The sequence below is a fragment of the Fulmarus glacialis genome, unplaced genomic scaffold (assembly GCF_000690835.1).
Source record: "Fulmarus glacialis isolate BGI_N327 unplaced genomic scaffold, ASM69083v1 scaffold42702, whole genome shotgun sequence".
Classification (NCBI taxonomy): Eukaryota; Metazoa; Chordata; class Aves; order Procellariiformes; family Procellariidae; genus Fulmarus; species Fulmarus glacialis.
Genome location: NW_009199258.1, coordinates 6,299 through 34,208, shown reverse-complemented (window position 1 = coordinate 34,208; position 27,910 = coordinate 6,299). Strand labels below are relative to the sequence as shown.

The window sequence follows — 27,910 nt, the reverse complement described above, 5'->3', positions numbered from 1 at the left end:
GTCATCTTTCGTAGCTAAAAGAAATAGTTTGAAGAGATGACATACAGATTTCACTCGCATTTCCCCGTGCCATTAAATTTTAATGATTCTGGCATGAATATTTCATCAAAGTACCTTCTGAATGGGCTTGGTTTGTCCTGGCAGCTAATACTCGGTATAGAGTCTGGGGGTTTTTTTGTGTGGTTTTTGGTGGGTTTTCTTTTCCTCTTAGGCGGTTTAGTGTAGGTAAGAAGTGTCAAACTGGATTAAGTGAGAAAAGGCAACTTCTTGTTGGTGATTCAGCGAAGGGATGCTGACTATAACTCTTTTCAGCTGCTTAGTGGAAGTCTGTGAAATGACCCTCAAATAAAATTCTGCTCTTTACTCTCCTGCCACAAGGTGGCTAAAAATGTTTTGAAAGCCCACAATATGCGAGTGCTAGAAACAATGCTAATACGTCTAACGGCCTTTCTGCAACGCAACACATGGCACGCAGGATTTATTGCACAGAAAATGGTGTAAGTCTTATTTATATGGAGCGATGTTCAGAAAATGTTTTTACCAAGTTTATTTCAATCGCTCCTCAGACGGGGTTGTCTGGGCTTGGCTTTGGGGTTGGTTTGGTTTTTTTTTTAATAGAAGGAGAAGTCGTTGCGCCCAGCCCATCCCACGCGAGCGACAGGGCCGCTGTGGAGCACAGCGGTGTGATGGGGAGCTCAGCGGCCGCCTGCCCGCAAAGCCACAGCTCTACCCGTACATCAGCCTCCCCGCTCTGCACAAACTGTGGCTGAAACTTCAGATTCCCACTCCATCTCCGTTTGTACCGCCTGCTGAATCCATCTACTCGAATGCTAAATCGGAAACACTTACCCAAACCTGGGTTAGCAAGGGTTGTGGTGGTGGTGGTTGAATTTTGTGGGTCCTGCACGAGGATGACGGATGTGTTGCTTTAAATCAGTAACGTTTCCGAATAGCTGGCTGCTGTGCCATCAGAAACACGTACTTCATTTTCACCGATTTCAGGAGGGGTAACACTCTTCCCTGCAAAGTTTTTGGAAGCTTATGTCCAGCTGTACAGTAGGGATGGAGCTTTTGTTTAATGGAAACGAAGCGTATCTTTTTCTTACAGATGCACCACCCGCTATTGAGCTTTTTATGTGCGTTTTAGGTTTCCCTTTTTATTTTTTAACTTATTAACTCTGACAAGTAACCTCTTGGTTGTGAGCAATTTAATTCACAATTCATTTTTCTGATTCAAAGTGAACACGAGTGCCCTAATCCCCTAATGGGAATTAATTGCATGTTTCAGTGCTTAACTCTGATCCTTTCTCAATCCCCACTGGGACAAGTTTCTTCCTGAAGGATCTGTGTTTGTTATTCAAAACACAATCTGAAAGGTAATGATTTTTCTTATAAAAGGGAGTCAGACCGACTGAATATTAATGCTCTTTTTATTGTGAGGGAATGAGTTGCATCCAAAAAAACTCATTTATGTCACGAAGGATAAATGACGCTGAAGTATATCTGATAAAAAACGGGAAAAAAATCAGCGCAGTCTTTTTTCCCTTAAGTGAAAGCTGTTTGCCAGTAAATAAAGGCACACACCATTTTTGGTTGGAAAACTGTATTCCGTTACAGAGAAAAACTGTTTACTTCACCAAGGGGGAAAGTGCTTTGCTACTGATTATTTTAAATGACACTTCTCTTGGCCAGCAGCGTACCCCTTTGGATAACTGACCTGATCTAACAGTCTATTAAAATAAGAGTAAATAGCAGCAAATACATTAAGTTTCTACTTCCCGTCTGCTTTTAAAGATTTTTCAAACTTGAAATACATTGTTTAATGACCCTCCTTCCAAAAGGAGGGGTGCCTGATGCTGGGTGCCTGGCGGGTAGCTGCCAGAGGGCCATGTCGGGTGACGGAGAGGCAGGCGCTGCCCAGTCAGTGACCGAGGGCAAAATGTGGGAAACCATCAAACAGTGCAGAACTGTTTCTGCCCTGCAGAAGTGATGGGGGATGAATGGGGCACAGCATGAAAAATAACCCAGGAACTATGAAGGTACCTTTTTTCCCCTTACCTTTCAGTAAAGCCAGCCTTTTATCCCATTTAAACCAATTTTGAGTGTTTTATGCTTACAGATAAATGTTGAACAACATCGTTCAGGGTCTGTTTTCAAGAGATGGCTAGCACATCTGCAAATGGGCTACTTCAGGCAGAGGTGGCTTAGCACTTTTGGGTATTTGGGAAAGATAGGAGCATGGTGTTACCTGGCCTTTCTGCCAGTTTTGTTAGCACTGAAATACCACTTTCCCCTGCCTCCACCCACCTCCAAGGTAAATAAATGGAAATAACATTTGTACGGCTCCCTTGGACAGGAAGGGTGAAGGGGCTTGTGAAGACCACAGTGCCTGGCCTTACCAGCTCCGCAAATGAGGTTTCTCACCTAAGATTTATCGGCAGCACCAAGGAGAGCCGTTGTCGTTCCCCTCCCCTGAAGGAGCAGGACAGACGCGCTTGGGACGTGGTCTCTCCCCGGAGCCACAGCTTGCTCGTCAGCACTTGTCAGTCAGTCAGCAAGCGGGACCTCAGCGCTGGGGTTACCGAAAATCCTTCTGCATGGCCGTGAAATGACTCAACGCCAGGTTAAACTTGCCCCGCTGACGTGCCTCACTTTGCTTGTAAGATCTGGCGTGAAAAGCTTTTCATCCCTCTTCGTGACAGACAGGTCCTCTCTTCGTCTCGGTGATGTGTGATGTCACAGTTTGTACGTCATTAGCTTGCTGCAGCTACGAGCATCATGCTGCTTGCTTTTCTTTTCCTTTTTTCCAGGTAGTGTGTGACGAAGTCCACCAGTCCAGGCTTTAAAAAACACCACCACACCTCAACAAGGGAAAACAAACTAACTGTGGCTTCACTCCTGCATGTTTTAATAATCAGATTTGACCTGGGCTAATAAATACAGTGGAGCAACATAGCAAGGTGTCTGGTAGCTGAGCTGAACCATGATTTGGTTGGGGTTTTTTGGTTGGGTTCCCCGCCCCCACCCCATAAAGGATGTGCTAAGTGGAGCTTGTTTCCATCAGTGTGAGAGAGAAAAAAAATAAATGAAGAAAGGCTCGGCGCTTTTCCCGAGGCTCAGGGATGCGTTGGTCGATGTTGTGGATTCCTTAGAGAAACCATGGGATGTAGTTTGATTACAACAAAGAACTGCAAGGGTGACTTTCTCCTGGTGTCCGTTTTTCGCTGTTGCAGTTTATGACTGAAAAGTTTAAAGAGATATTTGAATTTAGTATGATGTTTAAACGAGATGTAGGACTATGAGACCATTTTTGCACACACCTGAAGAGTCTTGCGTGTACAACGCGTCTTGGTACGGGTGCGGTTCTCCAGACCATTGGGCAAAGCAGCCACGTGGGTAACGTATGCCTTTGTCTTTCAGCTGCTTTTGCAGGTACGATGGCTCGTGTCTTCGTCTACGGCACGCTTAAGAAGGGCCAGCCCAACTACAAGCACATGATCAACACTGCCAAGGGGCTAGCGAAATTCCAAGGAAGGGGCCGCACGGTGGAGAAGTACCCGCTGGTGATTGCAGGAAAATACAACATTCCTTACATGCTGAACATCCCGGGAACAGGACACCACGTTGCTGGGGAGATTTACTCGGTTGACGACCAGATGCTGCAGTTCCTGGATGAGTTTGAAGGCTGCCCAGACACGTACCAGCGTACCCTGATGAGAATCGAGGTGGTGGAGTGGGAAGGGAAGGGCGGCGCGGGCGAGGCGCGGGCAGCAGCCGAGGGCGTCATGGAGTGCTTCGTGTACAGCACGACGACGTACCCGCCCGAGTGGGTCGGCCTCCCCTACCATGACAGTTACGACTCCTCGGGGAAACACGGCCTCTCCTACGTCCTACGCGAAAGCCGGGATTAGAAACGGGAGAGAACGCAGCCCGGCCGAAGTCGTAGTACTAAGCACGTGTCGATCGGTAACCTTTCCAGGAAAGCTGTAACACCTTCCTATTAAAACAGAGGATCTCCTGTAACCTTCCCAACCCGGGAGCCTTGGCGCTAGTGTTGAAGTCCCGTAGGCCCAGAGATGGGGACTCATCCCCGGCTAGTCAGTGTCCTCCTCGCCCCCGCTAACCTGCTGCGAGTAACTGGGTTCGCATGAGGCGTAAAATAACTGATCTCTGCACCTCGGTTTTGGGGACTAGTTATTTTCTCCATCCCCGCCCTTTGCCTCAGCGCATGACTGAGGTCAGTGAAAGGCAGAGGAACAGACTAATTGTCTTTTTTACCTGAATTGACAAATTTTCTTGTGTAGTTTTCCAAGGTGGGTGGAATAATAATGATACTATTACACTAATAGCTGAAAGTCGTTAAAAAAAAAAAAAAGTCTGCAAACAAAGTAAAGCACAACTCGCGTTTAATACTGACTTGTAATGGTTTAGTAGGTTACTGAATGTAAACAGGGAGAGATGACCATATAAATACTATGCGCTTCAAGACAAATATTAAATTGCTGGAGAAATAGATAAAATTTAAAGACTACTCTTGCTCTGTGTTGCAGTGTTTTCCTGAACTGGAAAAGAGTATTTTTAAAACATGTTTTATAAGGTACTGTGAAGAAATACTAAAAGAGCTAGAGAATTACATTTAAAATGGTATTTTTAATTTAGCATTCCAAGCACTTTAGGTACCACTTCAGTTCACTGAGTGACTGTGGGATTGCGGGGCTGGGGGAATGTTGGGGACCAGGAAAAGCAAACCTGGTTTCAGCTGCCCACCACGCTACAGCAGATGCAGCTGTGAGCGCTTACTATCAAGGCGATTTTTAGCCAAGCACTTCAATGCAGAACTTGCAACTATATGCAAACTAAATTTCCTATCGGGGAGGGGGAGATTTTATATACATTACAAAAATAACCAGAGGACCTTTATTGTGATTATTGCAACATTCAAACTGGGAAAGGAAAAAAGAAAAAAAAAAAAAAGATGGGAAGAAGACTATTGTCCCCCTGACCCAACCAACTGTGCTGGTTTCTGTACAATCTGGGAAAAATTGCGGCTTTCTTCTGTTACGCTACTGTGCCTTATATTTTCCTTCAACTGCAGCGTTTGGTACATATAGATTGTACAGTATACAAAGCTGCCAAAGGGATGTGAGCAGGGAACATATGTCGTGCCTTGAGCCAAAGTACGATTAAATGCAGTAAGGATACCATTAAGAACAATGTTGTACTTTGCTTCACTGCCAGTAGCCCTGTGATGGCCGGAGGAGATCCGGGGTAGAGAATCAGCCCAGGGATCCAGGGTAAGGAATCAACCTAAACTTTATCAGGAAGACACTGCTGCATCTCATTTAGAAAAACAGACAGAAAGCTTGTGTTGCTGCAGTAGGCAAATTAAGTAATTCTAAAGTAAAATAGTCATGTCTTGTCTCTTTACAATACTTCCCCCCCGCCCCCTTAGTTTAGGGCGACCTCCAGAAGCTGAACTGTGCTCCTTTTGGAAGGGGCAAGATGGCTTGCAGGAGATTTGTAGGAAGATCTGCAGGGTGTCTGCCTCAGTTTCTCCAATTCCAAAAGCATTAATTTTCCTGGAGGGCAGGGACCACCGAACACACTCCTTACTCATCTTGATGGGTTTTGTAACTAATTAACAAAGCAGGTCCCGGTACTACATTATTCCCCCTTGCCCACGTGATGTAGTTGGCAGCGTCTCAGTAACATGAAAAATGCCTCTTCAGTGAGAAGTTTCAAGCAGACTCATGAACCTTTCTGGTTGAACATGAGTCACCAGCCCTGTCACAGACTGTTTTCATCCTTCACCCTCCGGTAAAGGGCCCAGGCGGCTCTGGCCAGAGGGGTTTTTCTGGGAAGGAGCATGACTCCGCACATCCCAGGCAAGAAGATGAGAGCAGGCCCCCTCCTCTCTGGGGCGGCAGTCAAGGCAGAGCAGGAACAGCAACTTGGAGGTATATAAAAAAAAACAGCAGTAGGAGGTGAGACGAAAGGCAGGAGTAGCCCAGCGCCCTGGCCCAGCCTGGCAGCAGCGGAGGCCGAGGCAAGAGCATAGGGACAGGGATGACACAGCGTGCAGGGACTGCGGAGGTATCGCTGTATCTAGTGAGCTGCAGCTGCTGACTTACTGAGCTAGATCAATTAATGGAAAAGGGAGCCTCTTTTAACTACACACTAACATTTTGAACGCAGTAAACTTCTGGTATCTTCACCATCCTGTGGCATAGGGTTCCTGAGTGAGGAGGGAAAAAAATACACCCTCTTACTTGTTCTGACGAAGTCACCAGCCCTTGCACTTCCATTCAAGTCTCTTCAATCTTCTCCGCTCCAGGCCCTCTCTGGTTTCCCACACGGGATACGCAGCCCGTCCGGCAGGATACGCTTACGTATTATGAACAGTCCTAGTTCTTCACACCGTCTTTAGTAAGAGCCTCTGCACCACAAAAGATCAGACACTTGGGTCTCCCTTTCCTGTAAGAGTTCAGGAGAAGGCTTGGCCTGAGGGACAGCAAGTGCCTCTAGCAATACCTTGGGGCGGCTAAGGGGCTTCAGGGACAGTGCCAGCTCCTTCTGTAAGGACTTGCGTCCAGTAATCAACTGAAGGAAGATAAAGAGGGGGAAATTTGAGTATGGATTCTGAATAAAAGAAGAAAATTCCCTTAAAACTGTCAATGAAAATACATGGGGAAAGTCTGTACTAGCAAAAATACATGGGGAAAGTCTGTACTAGCAAAATAAAACACCTAACCTGTTACAAACGCTTCAAAATATTACAATAAATCTGATCGGAATTTAAGCCATCGGCAGTAGTTGTTCAGCGGTTACACAGAGTGTAGGAAAACTGCTCGGTTAACCACTCAGTGGTTAATTTTTCACTCTTACCAACCACTCCGTACAATTTGGCTGGGGCCTCAAACCAGTGATATTACCATGGAGAAGATGAATCGGATTTGGGCTTTTGTTTTCTTTTTTAAAAAAAGAGGCTTTTCCTGTTTTAAAGCAGCAATGGTACTTTATTGATTTTATTTGATCCTGAAAAATCAAAGAATTACAAAGGTTATGTACAAGTATTTCTGGAAGTAAAAATCTGGGATCTGTTGCCAAGGTTTAACATCTGTGTTTGCTGTCTTAACCACTGATACAATAAATATGACTGTATAAAATCTTGCACATAGGACTGCCCGTCTTCTGTGTTGAATTGCCTTAATTTTACTTTATGGATGGAAATAATAAAGGCTTAGCTAATTCAACAGTGTGGAGGCAACCTTTCATTCCAGTTCCACCAGCAGATCTCCTTCTCCAACGGTATCACCAGCTTTGCAGTGCACAGCTTTCACCTACAGTACAGAAACAGAAATAATTTCATATCTTCCTCAATAGCAAGGTTAAATAAATGGCTTGGTTGACATTGCTTACATGGAGTATCACATCTGCAAGCACAGGGTAAATGGCCACCACACAACATTATGACCACCACGGGGACCACAGGCGCGTGTATGTTGGAAGGGCCTTGAGAGGTTGCCAGCTCGACCTCCAAAACTCAAGAGTCCAGCTAAGTTTTGAGTATCGCTGAGGATGGAGACTCCACAACCTGTGGGCAGCCTGCTCCAGTGCTTGACCAAAGCATGTCCAAGTCCATCAAGGTATTTAAGCACCTACCACTTGCTGGTTTTTTTATTACTTAGGTGCTTGAAGATCTCAACATCAGATCAAGAGGGCACTTCTAAAAACTAAAAAACACCTTTCTTCCACCTGTTTGCACTGCTGTTAATTTACTACTAAATTTTTAAATCTTTTAGACCACAGGCTGACTCTTCAACACTCACGCTTGGACGTTTCAATGAAATACTCCAGTATCTTTTGCGTTATAGATTTTAAGTATAACTGAATTTTGGGACTGCAGCCATGAAGTGGGTTTCCCTTAATCCCCAGACAGCTGAGATCGATGGATTCAAATGTGAATTTGGATCCTTTAACATAACTGAACTTGGCAAAAGGCTACCGCTGTCAAATAAATGCAACTACATCTGTAGATGAATTACATAGTCACGTGCAGATTCCTGAATTTTAAAACACAAACATCTTATACTAGTCTCTGATTTCCTCTGTAAAAGCCTGTAACTTGTTTGAATTCCCTTTCAGCATATGGAGCTCCAGAAAATACTTGAAGCTATATATTATAGTTTGCTTGCAATATTAATTCAGAGCTCACACTGACATGCCAAATCCTTGGTCAAAATCTTGTTCAGCAGTTAGCTCAGTTTAGTCACCCAAACGTTACCTTGGGCTCCTAAAGGAAACCTGCAGCATACCCGAAATACCAGGCTACAATGGCTACGCTATTGCCCGCATCCGAGTTCGATAGTCTAAAGCCACATGAGCTGCAAGCGTACCTCTGGCTCTGTAGCACAGGCGTATTCACTGCGTTGCCCCAGAAATGAAGCTGAACACTGTACACGGGCAAAGACACCGTGAGATGTACAAAAAAGAGCTTTATTTCTAAATCAATAGCTAGGCAGCCTACCCGATTCCCGAGTCTCAATCTTTTAAGAGATGAAAGCAGTGTGAAAAATATTCCACTTCTTTCTTTTCTTTTTCTACAAAGCCAAGGTTCAGCAAACATTGTAGCTGACGAGCGTTTCAAACTCCCCAGTGATTTTTGACATGCAGCGGGGCCAGCTCCTCGTCCTGACCCACGCGCAGCTGTCCCGTAGGAGACAGGAGGCACGCCAGTTCCTCCCCATCCTTCCCTCATTTTTAAACCACCTGCAGCTGGAGTGAACCCAAAGTAGATAAAAACAAGCCACTTTTCTCGCAATTACAAACAGGAAGATGGGGTTTGATGCACAAAAGGAATTCACCCGGGAATGACAATGGGAACGTCTTCCAGCTGAAGACAAACGAACAGAGTTTAAAAACACGGTTTCAAAGTATCAAAACGTGGACTAACAGCCAGTGCCAAACATCCTGTGGAGGGGCCAAGTTATTTTAGCACTCAGAGCCATGACTTTGCACTGCAGAACGGGATGGATTCTGTTAAGCAGCTTCATTTCTACACAGCCCAAAACTTTTTTGCTTTCTCAAATTCTTAAAATTCTAAAGAATCAAATAATTTGCTTATTATTAAAATGGAGATGCCAAGGGGACATTGCAAGGTGCACATCGGGTCCACTGAATAGCCTGTGCACCATTCAAATCCCACTTTGAAGGATTAATAAGCCAAACGTGGGTTTTACGTGGCATCTGTACAGAGTGAGTGGGAGATATTTATTACTGGCAGAAGTACAAGCAGGATTTTAAGACACATGCCCATGGGTTGCAGCACACCTTGGTGGGAAAGTGAAGGTTAAAGTAAAAAATAAAAGGGGGTGGGTGGGAGAGGGAATGGCATTTTAATCACAAATACTCACTAGTTAGAAACAGTGGATGCAAAGAACAGTAATAAGGAGTTAAACAAAAGAAGCAAAGATGAAAAACTAAATGCTGGGAAATATTAATCAAGTGAGAAAATAAATTATATAGGAATTAATGCATGAAATAAAATAACAAAGTGGCAACGTTAGAGCAACAGGAGAAGGTACGTTCTCCCCCTCTGCAATTTTTTTTCCTCGAGACCCAGTTTTGCACTAGATGCACTGGAAGAGGCAAGCCCTGGGTCCCAGCCTCAGTGACGATTTTAGTGCTGTGCCAAATAAGCCTTTCTTGTAAACACACAAACAGTCCTTGGCATAGGGACTCATCTTGAGATCTCTGCCAGCCTTGCCAGTGCCTAACCTCCTCCCTGCCCTGGAGAGCCAGGCTCCTTGCTGCCTCCCTCTGGGCTAAGGAATCTTGCATTGGGTTTGGGTTTGCTGTTTTTAATAACAAAATGGCAGTGCTTCAGGGAGCGCAGAGGGGCTTGTCCCCAGGCAGAGAAGGGCTAGGACGTGCTAGGAAATACGAGATAGAGGAGAATATATAATCCAGGTCTTTGGTAAGAACTCTGACCAGTGACTCCCCAAGAGTGACTCTGCTCTCCCCTTGAAAAGGATGGATCAGGAGCCTGTGTTTAGGTGATGGTTTCGGGCTGTGAATTACAATCTGGCACAGGGATGCTCCGAGGCCCTGATTTAGGGGCTGACAGTCTCCAGACCAGATGGGGTTTAAGGCATGCCCTTGTCATATAAGTTTAACCAGTTCCCTGCCCAGAGCACTGGTTTTGGTACATCCTGCAGGAGGAGAGTCCCAGCTCGGGGGCTGCAATGCTGATCCCCCTAGAAGCAAGATACCGCAATGCACAGCCTTGCAAAGCTTAACACATTTGCAGATCTAGGCTTCATATTTAACAGTCACAATAATAAAAAAATTGCTTTTCTCATCTTCCTGCAAAAGCACTTTCTATGCCTAGTTCTGAGTGTTTTTTTAATGTCAAATTGTTTGCCATTAATGAATTAACTGGCAAAGAGATCTCTCTTCTTCAGTTGCTCTCTGGAAAGACGGAATTTGGAGAAACGGTCTGCAACACCTTTCAATTCAGCTTGGCATTCTAACATCATAGAAAACAAATCATTTAGGAGAAAAAGAGTTATATGAATTTCTGAAGCCAATAAAGCTATTTCCTGCTGTGCTATCTAAGGCTCGGAACTACTTAACAGCATTCACAGCAGATGCAAATGTTAAAAATTAAAGACACCTCACTTCGAAAGACTTACAACAATCAGACTTAATTCCTTAACAACCAGAATCCTCCTTTTTTCCTTTTTAAATTCTATCCTATTTGACAAGTTGCATATGGTTTTAAGTGACCCAAGGTAGCTTACCTTGCCTGTTTTAGCAGCAATCATACTGTTCTGCATTTTCATTGCTTCAATTACACAAATCTCTTGACCTTCCGAAACCTGGTAAAATTAAAGCAGTACAAAATGAGGATAGAGGATTTGAAATGCTCTAAGTGTGTATGATTCTTCTGGAAAATAAAGGGATTATTTCATTAAATGCTATAAGGACTTTCATGGCACAAGTCAAGTCAGCCAGCTACACAGTCACGACACAAACCACAATCACAAATAGCAGTTGCTTTTGACAAAACTGGCATCAAAATAGGAAAAAAGGAACCACCTACTTAAAACTATCACCCCAGACAAGGCTCCTCTCCCATCCCATCCACTCAGCTCCAACATCTACAGTTCACATTTCACATCCACCACGGTTCGATATCAATTAAATCCAGAGCAAAATTTAATTTGTGAAGTTTTGGCCCGGGAGCCTTTGCTTTGCTTCCCTGGTGCAGATCCTGCGGATACTAATCCTGATTCAGAAGCCAAAAGTTTCCTGGCACGCATCCGGGGGAGCACGGGCTGGAAGCTCCGGCAATACCCAACGGGCTAACGCTGAGCAGAACATCACACCTCCGCACATGGCAGCATCTGGATGGCGGCTGATGACTTCGGACTGACGGAAGGGAGCACGCCTGCGAGGAACCACCTCTCATCCGCAAGGGAGGCATCGCAGAGGCAAAACCATCATTTTCACCACAGCTGATAGCTCTTAAAGGGAAACATTCAAGTTTCCTCCTTCTGCTTGTTTGCACTCCGCTAACAGCCATGCACAAGCTCAGTGTCACCAGTAACCCACTGGGCTGCTCTGCTGGGCTCCCTGTGCCTCCCAGTCAGATCCTCCCTCTGACGCCTTGGACCACACTGCAGAGGAAACAGCCGCTCGAGGCTTTACAGTGGTCGGGGGGGCTGTCTATACATGAGGGGGAAAACACGGGATTCAGAATTTATCCCTCATGTAACCCAGCGAGCAGCCGGTCATCCCATGAAGACGATTTATGCCGGAGAGGGAAGGGCGCTAGGCCCTACATGCCAGTATTTAGGACTTGTGCAGGTACAGCCCTCTGGGATGCCTGGCTCTGAGTGCCCGCTGCAAGTCTTTTCATTAGGCTCTTTTGCAGATGTAGTCTGCCATTCACTCATTATCCCAGCAAATTTGGGATGCTTTCACTCTGATGTCAAAATTTCATAAAAGAGGGTAATTTGAGACCCGCAGAGATCTGGTTTATGTGTTGTTATATGTGCCAGTGCCCTCAAAATGTGTTTGTTTATATACATACATATATACATGCATGTTTAAGGACAAGTGTGTACCATTTTGGAGGAATATACTGTCTAACAGACAGGTGTGAAGTCAGAGATCAAATGCACGTTGCATGAAGTACGTTCTGAAAATTTAAATAAAGCTTTTTCCTAAAGCATGCACTAGCAATGACTGAAAAGCATTGATGTCTGCCTATGGATTCTGAGCAAGACAGAAGAAAAGACGTTACATTAAAAGGTGCTTACACACCTTTTCTTCAACTGACTGCCAACAGCAATATGATGGGCTTTTTGGGGTAAATAAGGAAAACATTTGCTATGGGAACATGGTGTACTAACTGGATACAGAGAATAACCAACACCCAACACTTCACCTGCAGAAATTCCATCCTGAGCTTCAGGCGAGCATTTAAGTCATTAGCAGTGTCAAATTCGGTGAATAGTATCAAAGACTTGTTCTTTGTCTCCAGTTATTTCCCCTCTATTCCCTTTCTGTCTTTTGTCTCCTTCCTTCCACACCTGCTGCTCTGCCTGTAGCCTTGTCCCAGCAGCTCTTTCTTCCCTTGCTTGCTTCTTTTCCTCTTCTTCTCCCTATCTCACTGCTCAGGTTTTCTTCCATCTGCTCTGAACCTTCCAGACATTTCTGAGGTTAAGAGGAAGCTATGAATATCTACTTCTGTTTAAAAAAAAAAAAGGGCAAGAATGTTTGTTGGAGGTTTTTTTTTTTATAGCATATTTCAGAAACAAATTTGCCACCCTCTGGCTAAACTCAGCTATCAGAGCGCCAAGAACATAAGCCTCTAAAGGTTGCTGAAGACTGAGATGCTAAGGAGTGCAGAACTGAACTGAGTGGCCTAATTTCAAGGGCACAAGAAACTCTTCTCTTGAGCCCCAGTGCGATTCAACCGTAACATGGCTTCATCAGGTGGATGGCGTACAAATGAACCAGTTAGCAATTATCTAAACAGAGTTCTGGGAATACATCTACTGGAAAAGTACAGAATTGTCTCTGTAGATCTTAAGTACAGCGCTAAAATGCCAGGAAGTATTAGTGATTGTGGGATGGAAATGTCCATCAATGTGAATTTCTCCTCAGTTTTTCCCCTTTCTCAAAAAATAAAGTTTTTGTGTTTTCTATAATACCTGCTGGGTTGATGACAAAGGAAGCGGTGTCTGGGAAAGAAATAACCCACCCAATCCACAAAATATATAGACAAAGTATCCAGTTAACATCTAGTCTTACTAGCTGGGAAGGAAGGAGGCACTTGCAGCACGTACCATGTGTGAAAATGCTGTGTCAGTACTTCTGATGATGTGCAATTTGTTGAAAATTACCTTGGTGAAAGTGTCACTTAAGCACCGAAGTTTAATTACTGTTCTTATGTTAAACCTTTACAGCTCCACTCATTGTGTTGCAAAGCAACAAATCCTAAAATTAGGCACTTGTATCTCTCTCTTCTCTTTTTCAGTGTTTTGGGCATTGTCCAATTTCTTTCATTCCCTAATTGCACATATCCTTTTGCTGTTATTTAGCCTGCAAATGAAAACCGCAGCGATGTGTACAAGTTCTTGCTTTCTAACTTATTTAAGGATTTATCTGGACCATTTTTAATGTTGCATTTTCATCATATAATTTATTTCTTTCAGTGGATGGTAAACCAATGTAAACCACCATCTTTACATTTCAATTTAGAGAGGTCTCAGTGATGACCCAAATCTGTCAAAACAGGCAAATAAAATCAAACAAAAAATCTGATTGATTTGAACCAAGTAAAATAAAAGGGCTCCTTTTCTTAAAAGAAATTAAACTCGGGTATCTTTCTCACAGAGTTACGCTAGAGCCAAATCTACCTTTATGTTGCTTGGAATATCAAAATAAATGAGTGATTAACTGTTAGACCTGCAGTCTGTATTTTAGTAGTTTATTTCTGCATGGCGCAGTTCAAAGTAGCTGTTCAGTATTGTTCTCCACAGAGTGAAAAGGAAAAAGAAAAAAAAGAAGAAAAAAATCATAGAAGAGGAGGGTACTTAACATCTCGATGTTGCCAACAATTGTGGTGTGAATTTGGGAACAGTCAATAGCACTGTTTGAATAACTTGGGGACTGCATGGTGGTTGTTATCTCCTCTGGCCAAAAGGTTACACTCAGGACAGGGAACTGTCTCCAGCCATTTCCCACCCAGCAACTCACGACACGGGGTGGAAGCAGAATGTGAGAAGCAGCAACACCGAGCCGTTTTCATTGCACCTATGGAGGGCCATAAAGACTAATTGCACTTACAGATAGGCCTCTTCAAAACCCAGAGACACAAAAAGACAGCGCAGATCCGAGGGCATTGCTGCCACGGGATCTTTGTGAATACGGTACACTTTCCTCAGACTTTTGTGCGTCACCTGATAAAAGACTTAATGATTGTGACAGGACGTCTTCAATGTTAGGCTTACAAAATGGTCACAAGCCCCACAAGTCTTTCTGATAAACCCAGTCGGCACTGATGTATTTCCCCGCTCCCTGTCTAATTGGTGTAAAGTTTGCAGATCTGAATCCCCTATCTTTTATCCAGCTTCCTGCGTCCTCTCCTTTGACACGAGGTCAGGGTTCACATTCGCATCCGATTATCGAAGTGGCACTCATTAAGCGGCAGCCTGCCTCGCACCAAAATGAGTTCGCTGGAAGGGGAACTCGGCCCATTTACTCAGCAGATTTTAGCATTTTAAGGAGGCCTGAATGTCACACAGTATTGCTACGTTTTGAGGAGTTTCAGACATCTCCAGCTGATGATTAATTGTGAGTGATGGGAAATAAAATCCAGTAAAGCCAGCTGCTTGCCATGGTCGGCAAAATTACTATAATGGATATAGGCTGCCAATTTTCCAGTTTTACTGGCAAGTCTTCCAAGTGTAATTAAGGGAAGTTATAAATGATATGGAAATCTATCAAGTCCCATTTATTTTCAGAGTTTTTTATCTCCAAGCTTATAGTTTGCTTTGTTGTGCTAATGATTTAAACCACTTCTTATTTCTGATTAAAGCCCCCAATATCCTTCATAAGAAGTTAGATCCACTTCATTCAGAAGGATTTAAAGAAACAGAAACCTTTTTAAAGTTCTGTTTGTTAACCGTGCTGAGCTCTCGCTTCCTCTGTGGAAGCATAACAGAGCATCCTCCATCTTAGGCACCTCGCTACTGCCTGAATTTCTGCTTCCGACAAATTCTGGGGATTGGGAAAGATCTGGTGGGGGGGAGGGAGGGAAAAGAGGGAATAAAAAAAAGAAAATAAAAAAATGCACCATCAACAAAAGCCTAACTTCCCTCCGAATCCTAAATCCTCCAAAAACAAAGATCGTAGGTACTGCCTTAGACGCTAGGCATTTAGCACAGGGTGGTGTTGCTCACTAATGTTGTTTGATTTGGAATAAAAGCATGAAAATGATGTGCAAAGGCCTAAAATTGGAGACGTAAAGGATGACTGCACAGTATTCCATTTCTCAATTTCATCCTTCAGAGCCACAAAATGGGGGTGATACAGTTACTGGATGAGATTTACAGTAACAGCTGTGGTCTTCCCACACAAGGGAGGACCTTCTAATGGGCTAAGGTCTGTTTTGAACAGACGGGGAGTAGCAAAACAAGGTTCCCTATTAAGGGTGTGCAGTAATATTCCTGATAAAGAAAATGAGTAATGGTAGTCAGATTGCTTTAAGAGACCTAAATCTCCTTTCGCTGTTTTAAAAAAAAAAAAAGAGCTATTTTAGAAAGTGCTAACTGCTAAATAAATGAAAGACATGTAAATGTAAGGGTTTGGGTTTTTTTCTTAATCTCCTCGCTACAAACTGTAAAGAATGCATAGGAACCGGTGCCAGGGGCATATGGCTTTCTCCTGTGCTGAACATTCATACAAAAGACAGGTTCATCAGTCATTGGAGTATCTGGATAAAAAATTAGCTCCTGATGGATGGTATTTAGAGCTTACCTGCTGCTAGTACATTACCAGAGAAACACAGGTTTTGAAACCCACATGACATTAGAAACTGCAGACCATGAAATACCCCACGTGCAAGCGCGCTCATAATGTACGCCAGGTTATACAAAATAAGAAATAAGCTATTTAAACCCTCTGCCTAAAATTGGGCCCGCTGCAAGGAACCCTGGGTCAGCCCTACACAGGCCAATTAATGCACAGCATCTGCCGTATAGAAGCCGTGCATGAAGCACTTCCGAATGATTTCAGCAATTAAAAGAAAACTGTTTCCTGCCTGTTCTGACAGCAACTGTTTCAATGCAAGAGTGAGCACCAAATCATTGTGTGCAGCTGAAAAAATTAAGTCTTTTTTTTTTTTTTTAATCTTGTGAAAAAGGGGTGGGAGGGATGAAGATTTCTTACGGAATCGGATCGTTCTTTTGTTGTCCGACACTCTGTGTTTTTCTGCCAAATTAGACAGAAGGCTCCGAGGGTTTACGGGGCCCTCTACAGTATCACCTTCTGGTGCACTGTGGCTCCCTAAAAAGATGGATCAATATCAACCCTGCTGATTTGCCTACAAAAGTGAAAATCCCTCAATTACATTTTTAAGACCATTTATTTAGAATGCAGGTGCTCTGATGCATAACATTTTTAAGGCTCTTGGAGCTGAAGGGAAAAGAACAATGACAGCCCTAAGCAAAAAGGATCTTAGATTTGGTTAAAAGTGAAGTGAGAATTGGATTTTATTGATATCTCCTTTCTCAGCTTTGGGGAGACACCAGTAAATATCCCTCGCAATTTCCTCTATGCCGAGACTATTCCCCTATTGAGCCTCGTAAGTAAGAAGGGGCAATGCAAGACGGTGCCATATGAAATCCAGCTATTCTCTCCTGTAGTCTTCTGCAAAATAATTACAAACGTTCATCTTGTTTATGCTTGTACAAAACCACTGAACAGTGAGTTAAGTATGCATTCACTATCCAAAACCCTTATGAAGATACTGGGATTTTTGTTTGTTTATTTGTTGTTTAAACTTAGTCCATGCCGGTATCATTCTCTTCCCAGATTTTTTTCTCTCTGACTTGTTGGCAATCTGGCAGCAAGCATCCAACAAGAAAACAAATCAAGAGCAATTGGATAGACAGCAATTGAAATTCCTTGACATTGTCCATTACCATAAAATAATTAGTGCAGGTTTTCCCTTCTTTCCAAATTAACTTTGAAACCAGAGCTACAGAGCTGCAATATAATTAGCAGCAATTAATAGTACTTGACAAATCATTATTAAACTTTTTTTGCAACACTCTAACGAATGAACCTGAAGATAGCACATCCCAAATTTCATGACCTCTGACTAACCAAAGGCCAGTGATGTCCCCCTGACAGCAATCAGCACTGGTCATTGCACTCCCACTTACCCAAAACACACTTCCCCACTGCTTCTGAGATCCCAGCGTGTTGCAGAAGCGATACGCAGGCAGAGCACTTCTGGGGCGATTCTTGTGCTACTCAGCCCAAGGCAAGGCTTAGTTTCCATCACACCAATCTTTATCAGTCAACTTTTTTAGTAACGGCTAAAAAGTTGCTTATCATTTGAAAAGGCAAAGCACACCAATAAAAAAAAAAAATCTATGATTTCTTTACAAAGGATGGTAGCATTTTTCCCCTTGGAGGAAACTCTAATAATATTAAATATTTGTACCTCATCATCGGAATAGGATTTCATTCTTAATTACAGCACACTCAAAGACAAATCTAAGACTCGTGCAATTGCATAAAGATACAGAAGAAAAATCTATTCAAGTCAAATATAAACTTTAAATAAATACATTATGAGCAATTACTATAATTAAGTTTTTTTAATGTAACCACAATTACTACTTGAAGCCTCATGCTATAAGAATGGTGAAATATTTGAATGCTTTTACTCTTGACATTTCACAACTGTGAAAATGGTTTTATTTCCTGTTTACCAATAGAGTTTTTCCCCCACAAAAATACACCCCAAAAAAATTATTTAACAGACAGAATCATAAAAACTACATGAGATTCATGAGCACATTTGATCCTTTTAACAGAAAAACGCAGTTAATATTTGCTCTGGGATCGCTGAAGAACAGGAGGGAGGAAAGGAGGTAAAGGGAAAGAAAAAGGAAAAACAGAACAATAAAAGAAAAAAATGTTCACGCACAAGAGAAAAATCTTATTTGAATTTAAGAATATCTTACTAAATTATTAATTGATACCATGTTTGTATATATAAAATATAAAACTGTTACTTAAGCAAATAAATTTTTATTGTTTTTCCCGGTTGTTATTTCTCTGTTATAAATTCCAACCAGTATAATTATGGGTAGAAGATAAGAACGATGGGTTTTTTTTTTTTTTTTTTTTTTTTTTAGATTTTGAGGTCTGAAGGCCAAATATGATTTAAAACAACATACAACTAGCTGATGGCAACAGGCAACTTTATAACTCCACCTTTTCTTTCACAAGAATGAATGATGTAGTGAGAAACAGAATTTAGGAAGCTGGTTTTTGTTTTTTAGCAGTGAGCATATCAGCAGTAGAGGTCAAGCAAAACATATCTTTTTCCCATAGCAAGAACTTTCCTAGGCTTGTGAAATGGAAAATTGTGGAGAAAGATTTTTTTTTAAACTGTTTTTCTAAAAAATAACAAGAGAAATTGAAATAACGTGCATGCAACTGAACTGGAAGAGGAATGCAGTTTAGAAGAACTGGAATGCAGCTTAACATCTTCCTCAGTTGTTTTTAAAATGTGGAATCACTGACAGGAATGTGTTTTGTAAGTTATACAACAAAAAAAGCAGCCTTCAAGATACTCAATTTTGAAATTATGGAGATAATTAGCATATACATTTAATAGCTGACATCTTGGTAGGGAAAAAACCATCCCATGCAGTATCAATACCCATGGCTACACTAGCACCAATTTGAAATCGTAAGAAATTTTGATACGAAAAAAGTCCATTTAAAGAGTGGTTTGAATGGTGATAACTTCCAAAACCTGGAGTAATCTTGAATTACTGGGAAGAAGAGAGGAAATTTAGAAACTTGGTCAGAATAATTAACTGCCCTCTTCTTTTGGCCATAATTCTACAAAGATCCAGTAACGCTGGGTTGTTTATCCAGAGGTGCTTTGCTTTTACACGTTTATGGATGGGGGAATCACTAAAATGATTTAGGCTACCAGCACTGGTGTTAGCTTATTGACCAATGCTTGGCTTAGTAATGCCACCTGTTCTGCCTAATTTAATTAAAAAAGAAAAACAACCAACAGAAACATACAGCTAAAAGAAAAACACCTTTGCATTTCTGACAGACAGAAAACTGAAAAAGCAAAAACTATATTCATAGGTGAAAATATAGCAAAGGCTACAAGGCAATCAGAACAGTTAACACCTTTTTTGTTGCTGTGCTCAGTTCAGACTACCAAACTTGGAATCAGTTGTGGGAGCACTTTAGGTGGCTTGCTTTAAATGGGGCACGACAGCATTGCTTTACCTGTTCAACCACTAGGATCTTGGGCTTTCCCTGCTCCTGCAGTTTCAGTGCACAGAATCCTACATGCAAAAAATCAAGCCAAACAACTCAAGCAGAAGAAATATTTGCAAGTATCTGCCTATTTCTCTAAGCAAAGCAGCGAATTTGTGCAGCTTTAGTAGTTTTTATGGTGCTGCATTTGTGGTAGTTGTGGTGACATTAAAACCAAGTGCAGTGCCATCTCCACACGCCGGCATGAAAATACCGTCGTGTGCCAGCAGGGCTGGCTTGTGCTGCCATCGGTGTCAGCAGAAACAGAGCGAGTCCCCTGCCTGGACTCTTGAAGCCCAGTGGTTTCTCTTGCCCTTGGCACCCTAGGGAACCAAACTTCATCCTAATGCACACTCATCATTAACGATCTACGTACAAAATAAATCTGCAAACACCCTCCCCCTCCAAATGGATATTTCCTATATAAGGTGACTGTGTTTTCATAAGGAACGTATTTTTAAATAATATTAACCTTCTTTCCACTCACAGCCAGATTTCAAATTGTTTTGTTGTTTATGTTGCTTTCTGCTTCTGAGTGCCTTCATTGTGTTTCCAGGAATAACTGAGTGACAACTAATTACAGTCTTCTGATCACATGAAGGAAAATAAAGAAAGTGAAAAGTAACTAAAAAGCTAAAAAAATTGGCAGCGTCACAAGTTCTGCTTCTCCCTAAATGACAAACAGCACTTCCCCACTGTGTTACTAAAATCTATAGATCATCTTACAGACAAAAGAAAATAAATTCCTTGCATATGCGATATCTTTTGGCAAAAATGAATTGAAAACTGCTCATCAGACCAGCTGGATAGAGGATGCTCACACAATCTTCTACTGGGCTTTATCAGACCAAAGTATTTTTCAGCAACAGCAGCCAAATGAGAACACTATGCTTCAAGGAAAAACAATGATACATTGAGTGAGAAAAACTAACGCAGAGATCAGCGTCGCCTTCTCATTTGGCTAAGGACACACAGAGAGGGACTAACAAACACCATATGCTTTACCTGACCGGGCGTGATGCCCTATAGCTGAACCACAGGCAATAAACACGAGTTTGCAAGTGCGACCATTCAGACAAAGACGAGATGTCTCTCCCTCTCTAGGAGTTTCTTCACCATTTGTAAAGTTACACCTGAAGGAGGGGTATGCCAGCCCAGCTCCCCGTGCTACTGACCGCTCTGAGAGCATCCCTCTGTGAGCGCAGCACTGTTGCAGGGACTGTGCTGCGCTAACACTATTTAGCAGAGACCACAGGTTAGGAGAAAACAATCTCAGAGCAGCTAATAACCAGGCAGCTTTATTGCTAACAGCAGCAATACCTGCGTGGAAGGACGGACAACTACCTCACGCTCTCCCATTTTTCAGCTGTGCTGTTTTCACACGCCATGCAAATTTGAGCTGCCAAACCCAGCTGCAAACACAGAATAGGAGCTACTTAAGTTCCCATTTCTCCAGCAGGCTAAAGAAATCAGACTTTTCCCAAGCAGTGCAACAAAAAGAGCTGTATTTATCAGGGAGCTACAGTTCCCTGCCCATCATGCCTTGAACAGCTGTAGTGAGTGAGCTGGTTTCTGACGGACAGCCAAGACGTGTAATCTGAATCACACCATCCCACTGCTTATTCAGTGCCGATAGCTGATGCTACCCTCATGTCGCTCGCTGGCTTGCTTTTTTTTTAACATTTTGACACTAGTCCTGAAAAGGAAGGGTTTAAGTTAAACCCTTTTCAATAATGCAAATGTGTTTTTGCAATTAAAGCCACACAATTAGCATTGACAAGCTCAGGTCAGCAGAACATAGATTATACCGTTCAAATGCTCTGCCACTCAGTGTCTCCAGCAAAAAGCTGCAGGAGAGGAGAAGAGGAAAAAAAAAAAGTCTCCACACATTATTTAACAACTTGTGCTCTGATGCACTGCACCACTTGTGGATTTGTGGAGGGAGGTTCATTCATTTATTTACGTAAAATCTCTTTGGCTCTGGCCTCCTTCTCCACTGGTTCTATTCCTTCAAGACAACAAGAACTATTATTCAGGGCAAGAAGGCTGGTAACATTTAGCAGCATTGACTTCTCAAAAAAATCTTAAACAAATTTAAAAAGGCTCAAAATCCTTGCCTTAAAAATGTTTCCCTTCATTCTTCGCAAAAAAAAGTTTTTGCTTAAGATCTCTCTCACTCAGCCACTCTTACTGCCTAGACATAGAAATCACATAGAAATTTCTCTGTCCGTGCAGTGATATAGTGATTAATTTTTAACACTGCTCTTTTTAAAGGTATAAACAGTGTTTGTGCATGACCAGAAAGCTAAGCGTAGAATCTAAAAGAATTTCTCTCTTGCTAATTTCTACTCAGCTGTACTTAGTTCTGTTTTCTCAGAAATCTCTTTATTTCATTAATAAGAACATTTGCACCTATAGATCTTCAATATTAACTGATCACTCCCTTCTCTCTGTAAATAGACAGAAATATCCATATATTCTAAAAACAAAAATGGCATCACAGAAAAATGTAAGCAAACAGATCACTTCACCAGCACTTTACCAGTGCTAATTTTGGACTTGAGATCCTGATCCCACTTCTACATCATCTCTCAAGAAAAACTAGGTTTCATTGCCATAAATTATGAACTCTGCGACTAAAGCTTTCTGTTTGTATCTAAGCGCCACGTACATGTTTATGGCACCATTTAACTGACAATAATACTTTAAAATTAATCTGCACAATCTGATTCAAATATTCTTGTGTCTGCATCACTCTATTGCTTTCAATGGTGATGAGAGATAAGGGCCCTGACCTTAGAAATAGTGTATGATACAATGTGGTAGAATTTCATATAAAGCTGAGTTGAAGTAGGTGTTTATATGTAACTCTAAAGCACTATATTTACATTTGTTTCCAGCTCAATGTGAGGTAAGCAGCACTGGAAATCCCCAGGACAACAACAGCATGTTCTGTTGCCCTTCTGTATGTCAAGTTTATTCCTTCTGCAGGACAAGAGGATTCCCATAAGAGACTGGGAATTACCAGCATGGAATTCCCAATTCAGGAAATTCATATGTCTTGCAAAATGCTAACACGGGGATTCTTAAAAAATAAAGCGGGGTTGGGGATGGGGTAGGGGTGGGAGAGGCGGGCAGAGGAGGAGGGAGGAAAAGAAAGTTAAATATCTATCCTGTGTCCCTTGTGCTTAGTAATATTTTCAGTGCTTCAGGGCAGAAAATCAACAATCCCCTCCTGCTAGCACTAACAGTAGACATATACTTATGTATATTTACATGTGTATATACACACACACAATATTTTCCCCCTGCCAAGGCATTTGTGATACAAAAACAAGCTATTTGTTGAGTTTCACCTGTGGACCCAGCTGAAAATTTGCCTTTTAAAGCCAGTTTAATTTGAATTGTGCTTCCTTATTAGTTTTTATAATTCAAATGAAAAGCAGCACATATCCTTCAGCACACTTTATTCTACAGGTGACGTAAAAAAAAAACCACACCTGTGACCTGTCGTTTCAGTTGCACCAAGGAGAAATTTGTGTGGAATATATAATGAAAATGCAGATATATAGATCACGTTTCTTACCGTGTCCCCAGGCTTGACAGAAACTGCCACCACTGCTCCAGGCATGGGAGATCTCAAAATGCTGGAGGTGTCCTCTGCTGCTTTCTCTGGCATGTACTTGCTCAGCTCTGCAGCAACCTTCGTCAGTATTTGTAATTTGTACTAAAGAATAGGAAGAGGAATGTTTTAGAAAGCTGCACCTTGGTGAATTCCAGTCAATTATCTGCGCTATTTTATGGCATGTTTTTATATAATACATCTATTATCTATTCTTCATGGGAGTGTCTAAAAATCATTCTTTGAAATCTTTATTCAGAATTCAACTTTCATGATGTAGAAAGAAAAATACGCAATCGCAAACTGCAGCAATGAGCACATAAAAGTAAATAATCAAGTACAGTAAAGAAATGTCAGGTTCATTTAAAAATTGGGGGTAGAGAGGGGAGACACAAATTCAAAAAAAACCCAGAAATATCCTTATGCTTACTGCACATCATCTTTAGTGGATAAGGAACATTGAGGCATCCGTTTCCAGTGCTGTGCTGAATTAGAAATTGACGTTTTGGGAAAGTCTGCCAGATTTTCAATGACATGATTAATTTTAAACTTTACTTTTACTTTTTAAACATTTATTTTCATCATGTATTTAATGTTTGTAGCGAATAACTTGTTTAGACTTTGCGATTAGAACACATTAAACAATCTCACTTCCATTTTTTCATGCACAGGCAGAATGATGGAACATTTTGGAAATATAGCATCTGAATATATTTTATCTGCAATAAAAACTGATCAGCAGCTGTTATCTACCTTGAGAAAAAAAGAACATTTTCTCTAGCATGTTCTGTAGCAATTAGAAATGGAAAGGAATATGATGAACCTCAAGTGTCTGAGAGCATCCCTTTAAACAAAACCTTTCTGAAAACATAAGTGTGTACCCTAATTTCAGCTCCAGGTTTTTAGCTCTTAAAAACTTGTAATCACTTTGACGGATAATTCATTGCTTTTAGACAGATGGCCTTCACATTTGTCCCAGTGCACTTGAAAATGAATGCAAAAAGCCAGTAGATGGCAGCAGGTCTCTGCGTGAAACTCCTGCCTCAGCAAGGCCAACAGAGTGAAGACCAGCACCACACTTCATCAATAATTTAAACAAAGGTTTTAATAATAAGCATTGGATGAACCGCATTTACAATTCAAATGTGTATTTTGCTGATGTAAAGTTCAACACCTTGCTTTGAACAGTATGTTTTCCTCCAAAACAATTAGCTATTGTTTTACTAGCAATAAAATGTCTTTACTTTTCATTTTTACGCAGACAGAAAAAATCCGATATCCTTATGGTGAAGGTAAAGGGGGACTCTACCTTCTGCTTCTGTAGAGAGTAGAACAAGGTATTTAGAAATATATGCAAAAGGTGATTAACTCTGCAATGACATCTTTAAAAAGCAGCTTTCAAAGCCAAATTAAAACAACGTAACAGAGGATTATCATCCTCCATAAATGGTGTTTGGACACAGAAGATTATGTGCAATGAACAGTGCAGCTGTGCAGTTAGAAATACTTGCTTCTAATCAGAAATACCAGCAAATGGTTAAATGAACTGATCCCCCACCACCACCCCGGTATGTGTAATAAAACGCCACAACAATATTCCCAGAAGCTGTAAGTGGCACCCAAAGATTTGAGAACCCATTCCCAAACACACGCCTTGGTTACAATTGATATGGCACAGGGAAACCAGCACCATTTTGTATGCAAAAAGCTGCTTTAACTCCAAGTCTCCTGCAGGCATCATCAGGACAATTAAGACTGTGGCACTCACATTTTCCAACCCAAAATACAGCTAGTTCTCTCCCTGCACAAGCAACTACATTCAATGCGGTGTGCTCCTTGCAGTTTCTTTTTCTAAAAGTAAAGTGTGTGTGTGTGTATGCGTGCACATAGTTGCACGTACGCTGCAGGGAGAGGGGAGGTGATGCCTATAGATTTGATGACACAAGTTGCAAATAGAATTGCAGCAGTGTGACAAGTCAAATAATAACATCTTACGCATGTTTCTTTACTCTTGAGTGTCTGTTTTGCAATCAAGACATACAAGTGTCTGCCAGTTTCTGAAGGATATGATCCTTAAGTGAAATTACTGTGCAAATAAAAGCTTTTTACTCCTATTAAAATTCATCTGAGTCATAAGTGGCAAGGAAAAAAAGCTTGCGGAGTGTATTCTGCTGTCAATCTAATAAACATTCTGTGCAGAGGGACTATTTATCAAAGATAAATTGTACTTAAAAGTCCTTCATTAAATCTATGGGGGGGAATATAATTATACCAAATTGCACAGTTTCAGTATCCATGGTTAGTGTCTTCTTTGTACTCAGAGTTTGAAAATAAAAATAAGAAAAAAAAAGGAAGAACACAGAAATACGTTAGATTTGTGGACTGTATTGTTGCCTCTTGCAAGAGACTATTTTGATATGATTTCAAAGGATTAGGTTTAGATGCCATTTAGTTTTTTAAGCAACATATAACACTTCCAAGCTGCCCAATTTCAAAATTTAAACTTGAAGTGAAAGCTAGACCTTCTGCATTCATCTAGGTTACAGTATTTCGCAGGGACTGTAATACACAATTCCCTGTGCACTCCACAATATACAGCAGTGGGGGAAAAACCACGTTCCTCAGTATGCTGCACTTTAAAGCTCAGTTCTCCACACCAAGTTAAAATATCCCTACTAAACATTGTTTTTACTATCTTTATAATTTTCATATCTTTTAGATTCCTTTCTCTGCAGGACTCCTGCTTTGCTTGGAGTGAGATGTAAGAGTCATTACACTCAAAGCTTTAAAACGCAGGTCTTTGTTATTGATGAGCTGTTCCTTTTCCTTTTGTATTTGTTTATTGTTCTTTAGTCTGTTTGGGGGATAAGCAAGTTACTGTAATCAAAAAGCAAAAAATAACAACAGTAAACTTCTGGGGAAAGGCCTTTTTTGGCACAGTTGGTTCACAAATGACCTTTCAGAATATAAAAACACAAAGCCGCAAAGAAAGGTTCCTTCTTTAAGATTACCTTTGATGTATTTCTGCTGCTGGCTGGACCCCACTAAATACCCACTTAATTGTCCCTTTGTAACGCTGTTTCTTATCTCTGGGGGATGAGTTGTGCAGGGGGGTGCAGGGGGGCTGTTCACCTCACCGAGGTGCAGCCTGCGGCTCAGTGAGAGCCACAAGGCTCCCTGGCAGACCAAGTCAAACAACGCCTGCCAGTGCCACTAAAACAAAGACAATTAAGGGTATACCATATTTTTTCATTACATGATTAACACTGCTGCCAGCCTTTGATTTGGTGAGGACAACACTGAATGTAGGAAGCAGAAGTTTTGATACGCTACTAACGGAGTGCGGACAAGGTTCGGGTTTTTTTCCTTTATCCTCACAAGGAGGAGGAGGAGATGGGAGAAAGAAGGGGCATAAATTGGGGAAGGCTGTGAAGTTTGGGTTATAAATAGAGACCAGAAGGCTTCCACTGGCCTAAACCAGAAGAAACATCTGCTGGAGTCATAACTAGATTGCGGGTGGACTCTTAGAGTAGTTGTCACCAGCCACTGCTCCACTCTGCAGGGTTTCAGAGCCTCATTCTGCCAGCCAAAGCAAAGTTAATAAAGAGGTACCCAAAAGGAGCCATACCGCTTTTGATGGCATAGAAAACAGGTGTTTCTTTTCCATGAGCCTGCTGGAGTCCAAAAATTATAGTAGGGAAAAGTGATGTTACTTAATAGTTTTCTAAGGGTAACAGTATCCTGTCCTACCTCTCCCGCTAAATGAATTGGATGTTTATGTAACGCAAAACTACCTCTTACAACCAAATCTCCGTGACAAAAAAGAAGAAAACAAAAAGCTGTAATAATAGCAGTGCAAGGAGGGGGGGGGGGAAGAAAGCAAATGCAGTGAAAATTATACCTTGGGTTTTGTGGAGGTTTTTTGTAGATATATACCATGCTGATCCCGCAAGTGAGTAGAGAAGAAGTAGACTGGCTGCTACAAAAAAGGCGGCCAGGGCACATCTGACCCCATCTTTGCTCAAAAACAAGTTCTGTAGTTTGCACAGATACAGTTCCCTTGTTGTGTACAACAGAATATTGTAAACCTTCAGTAAAATGCTCAAAACTGCACTCTCTCACATCTCACATTAGTTTATTAAATATGATCTTCCCTGTACACCTGAAACTCATGTCCACAGAAGCTGTAAATGTTCAAACTCCATTGGAGATTTTATAGAGCAATCTAATGTATCACTACCCATATGTTACTTACGGCAGTGTTTGGACTGCTGACCAGATGTGGATTTTCAGTATGCTTTACCTAAATGTTCAACCATGTTTTTCATGTCATTCTTGTGGTCAGAAGGGTGAAAATCTTATGTAGCTCAGATTTCAGTAGAGAAACTGTCTGCTGTGCGTCTTCATTATTTTCACTAACCTTACAGTCTCATTTTTGGAATCAGTGAATTTTATTAACTGTGGTCACATAATTTCCCTTTAACATTCCTAATCCCCATCCTGCCTCAAGTCACTTAATTGCTCTCACCTGCGGTTTGACCATCGTGGATTCACAAGTAGCATGTTATTCAGTATTCATTCAAAGCAATACTAAGCAATGCTCCAGTGCTGAACACAATGAGCACACTGCCTTTTTTGTTAACCATTATACATTTTAACATCGTGACCATACCCTTGCTTCGACTTCCA

General features: G+C 41.7%; 2 protein-coding genes across 2 annotated transcripts; one reads left to right on the top strand and one right to left on the bottom strand.

The window, feature by feature from the left end:
* The first annotated feature begins 3,437 nt into the window (after nt 1-3,437).
* Nucleotides 3,438-3,911, top strand: GGACT (gamma-glutamylamine cyclotransferase). Its single transcript, XM_009573188.1, has one exon. The coding sequence runs from the start codon at nt 3,438-3,440 to the stop codon at nt 3,909-3,911; it is 474 nt and encodes a 157-aa protein (XP_009571483.1).
* Nucleotides 3,912-6,999: 3,088 nt separating this feature from the next.
* On the bottom strand, nt 7,000-27,764 carry LOC104073431 (propionyl-CoA carboxylase alpha chain, mitochondrial-like). The gene is made up of 4 exons (XM_009573189.1): nt 27,750-27,764; nt 23,186-23,326; nt 10,803-10,880; nt 7,000-7,340 (listed from the first exon to the last, which is right to left on the bottom strand). Exons 1-4 carry the CDS (start codon nt 27,762-27,764, stop codon nt 7,272-7,274), a joined length of 303 nt encoding a protein of 100 aa, XP_009571484.1. The 3' UTR covers nt 7,000-7,271.
* Nucleotides 27,765-27,910: the final 146 nt, after the last annotated feature.

Bases quoted from the DNA above. Each gene is read 5' to 3' on its own strand.
- GGACT (XM_009573188.1), top strand. From the start codon at position 3,438: ATGGCTCGTGTCTTCGTCTACGGCACGCTTAAGAAGGGCCAGCCCAAC.
- LOC104073431 (XM_009573189.1), bottom strand. The intron at 10,881-23,185 runs GTAAGAAACGTG...TAATTTTACCAG, and splicing joins CTGTCAAGCCTGGGGACACG to GTTTCGGAAGGTCAAGAGAT. The intron at 7,341-10,802 runs GTAAGCTACCTT...TCTGTACTGTAG, and splicing joins TTGCTGCTAAAACAGGCAAG to GTGAAAGCTGTGCACTGCAA.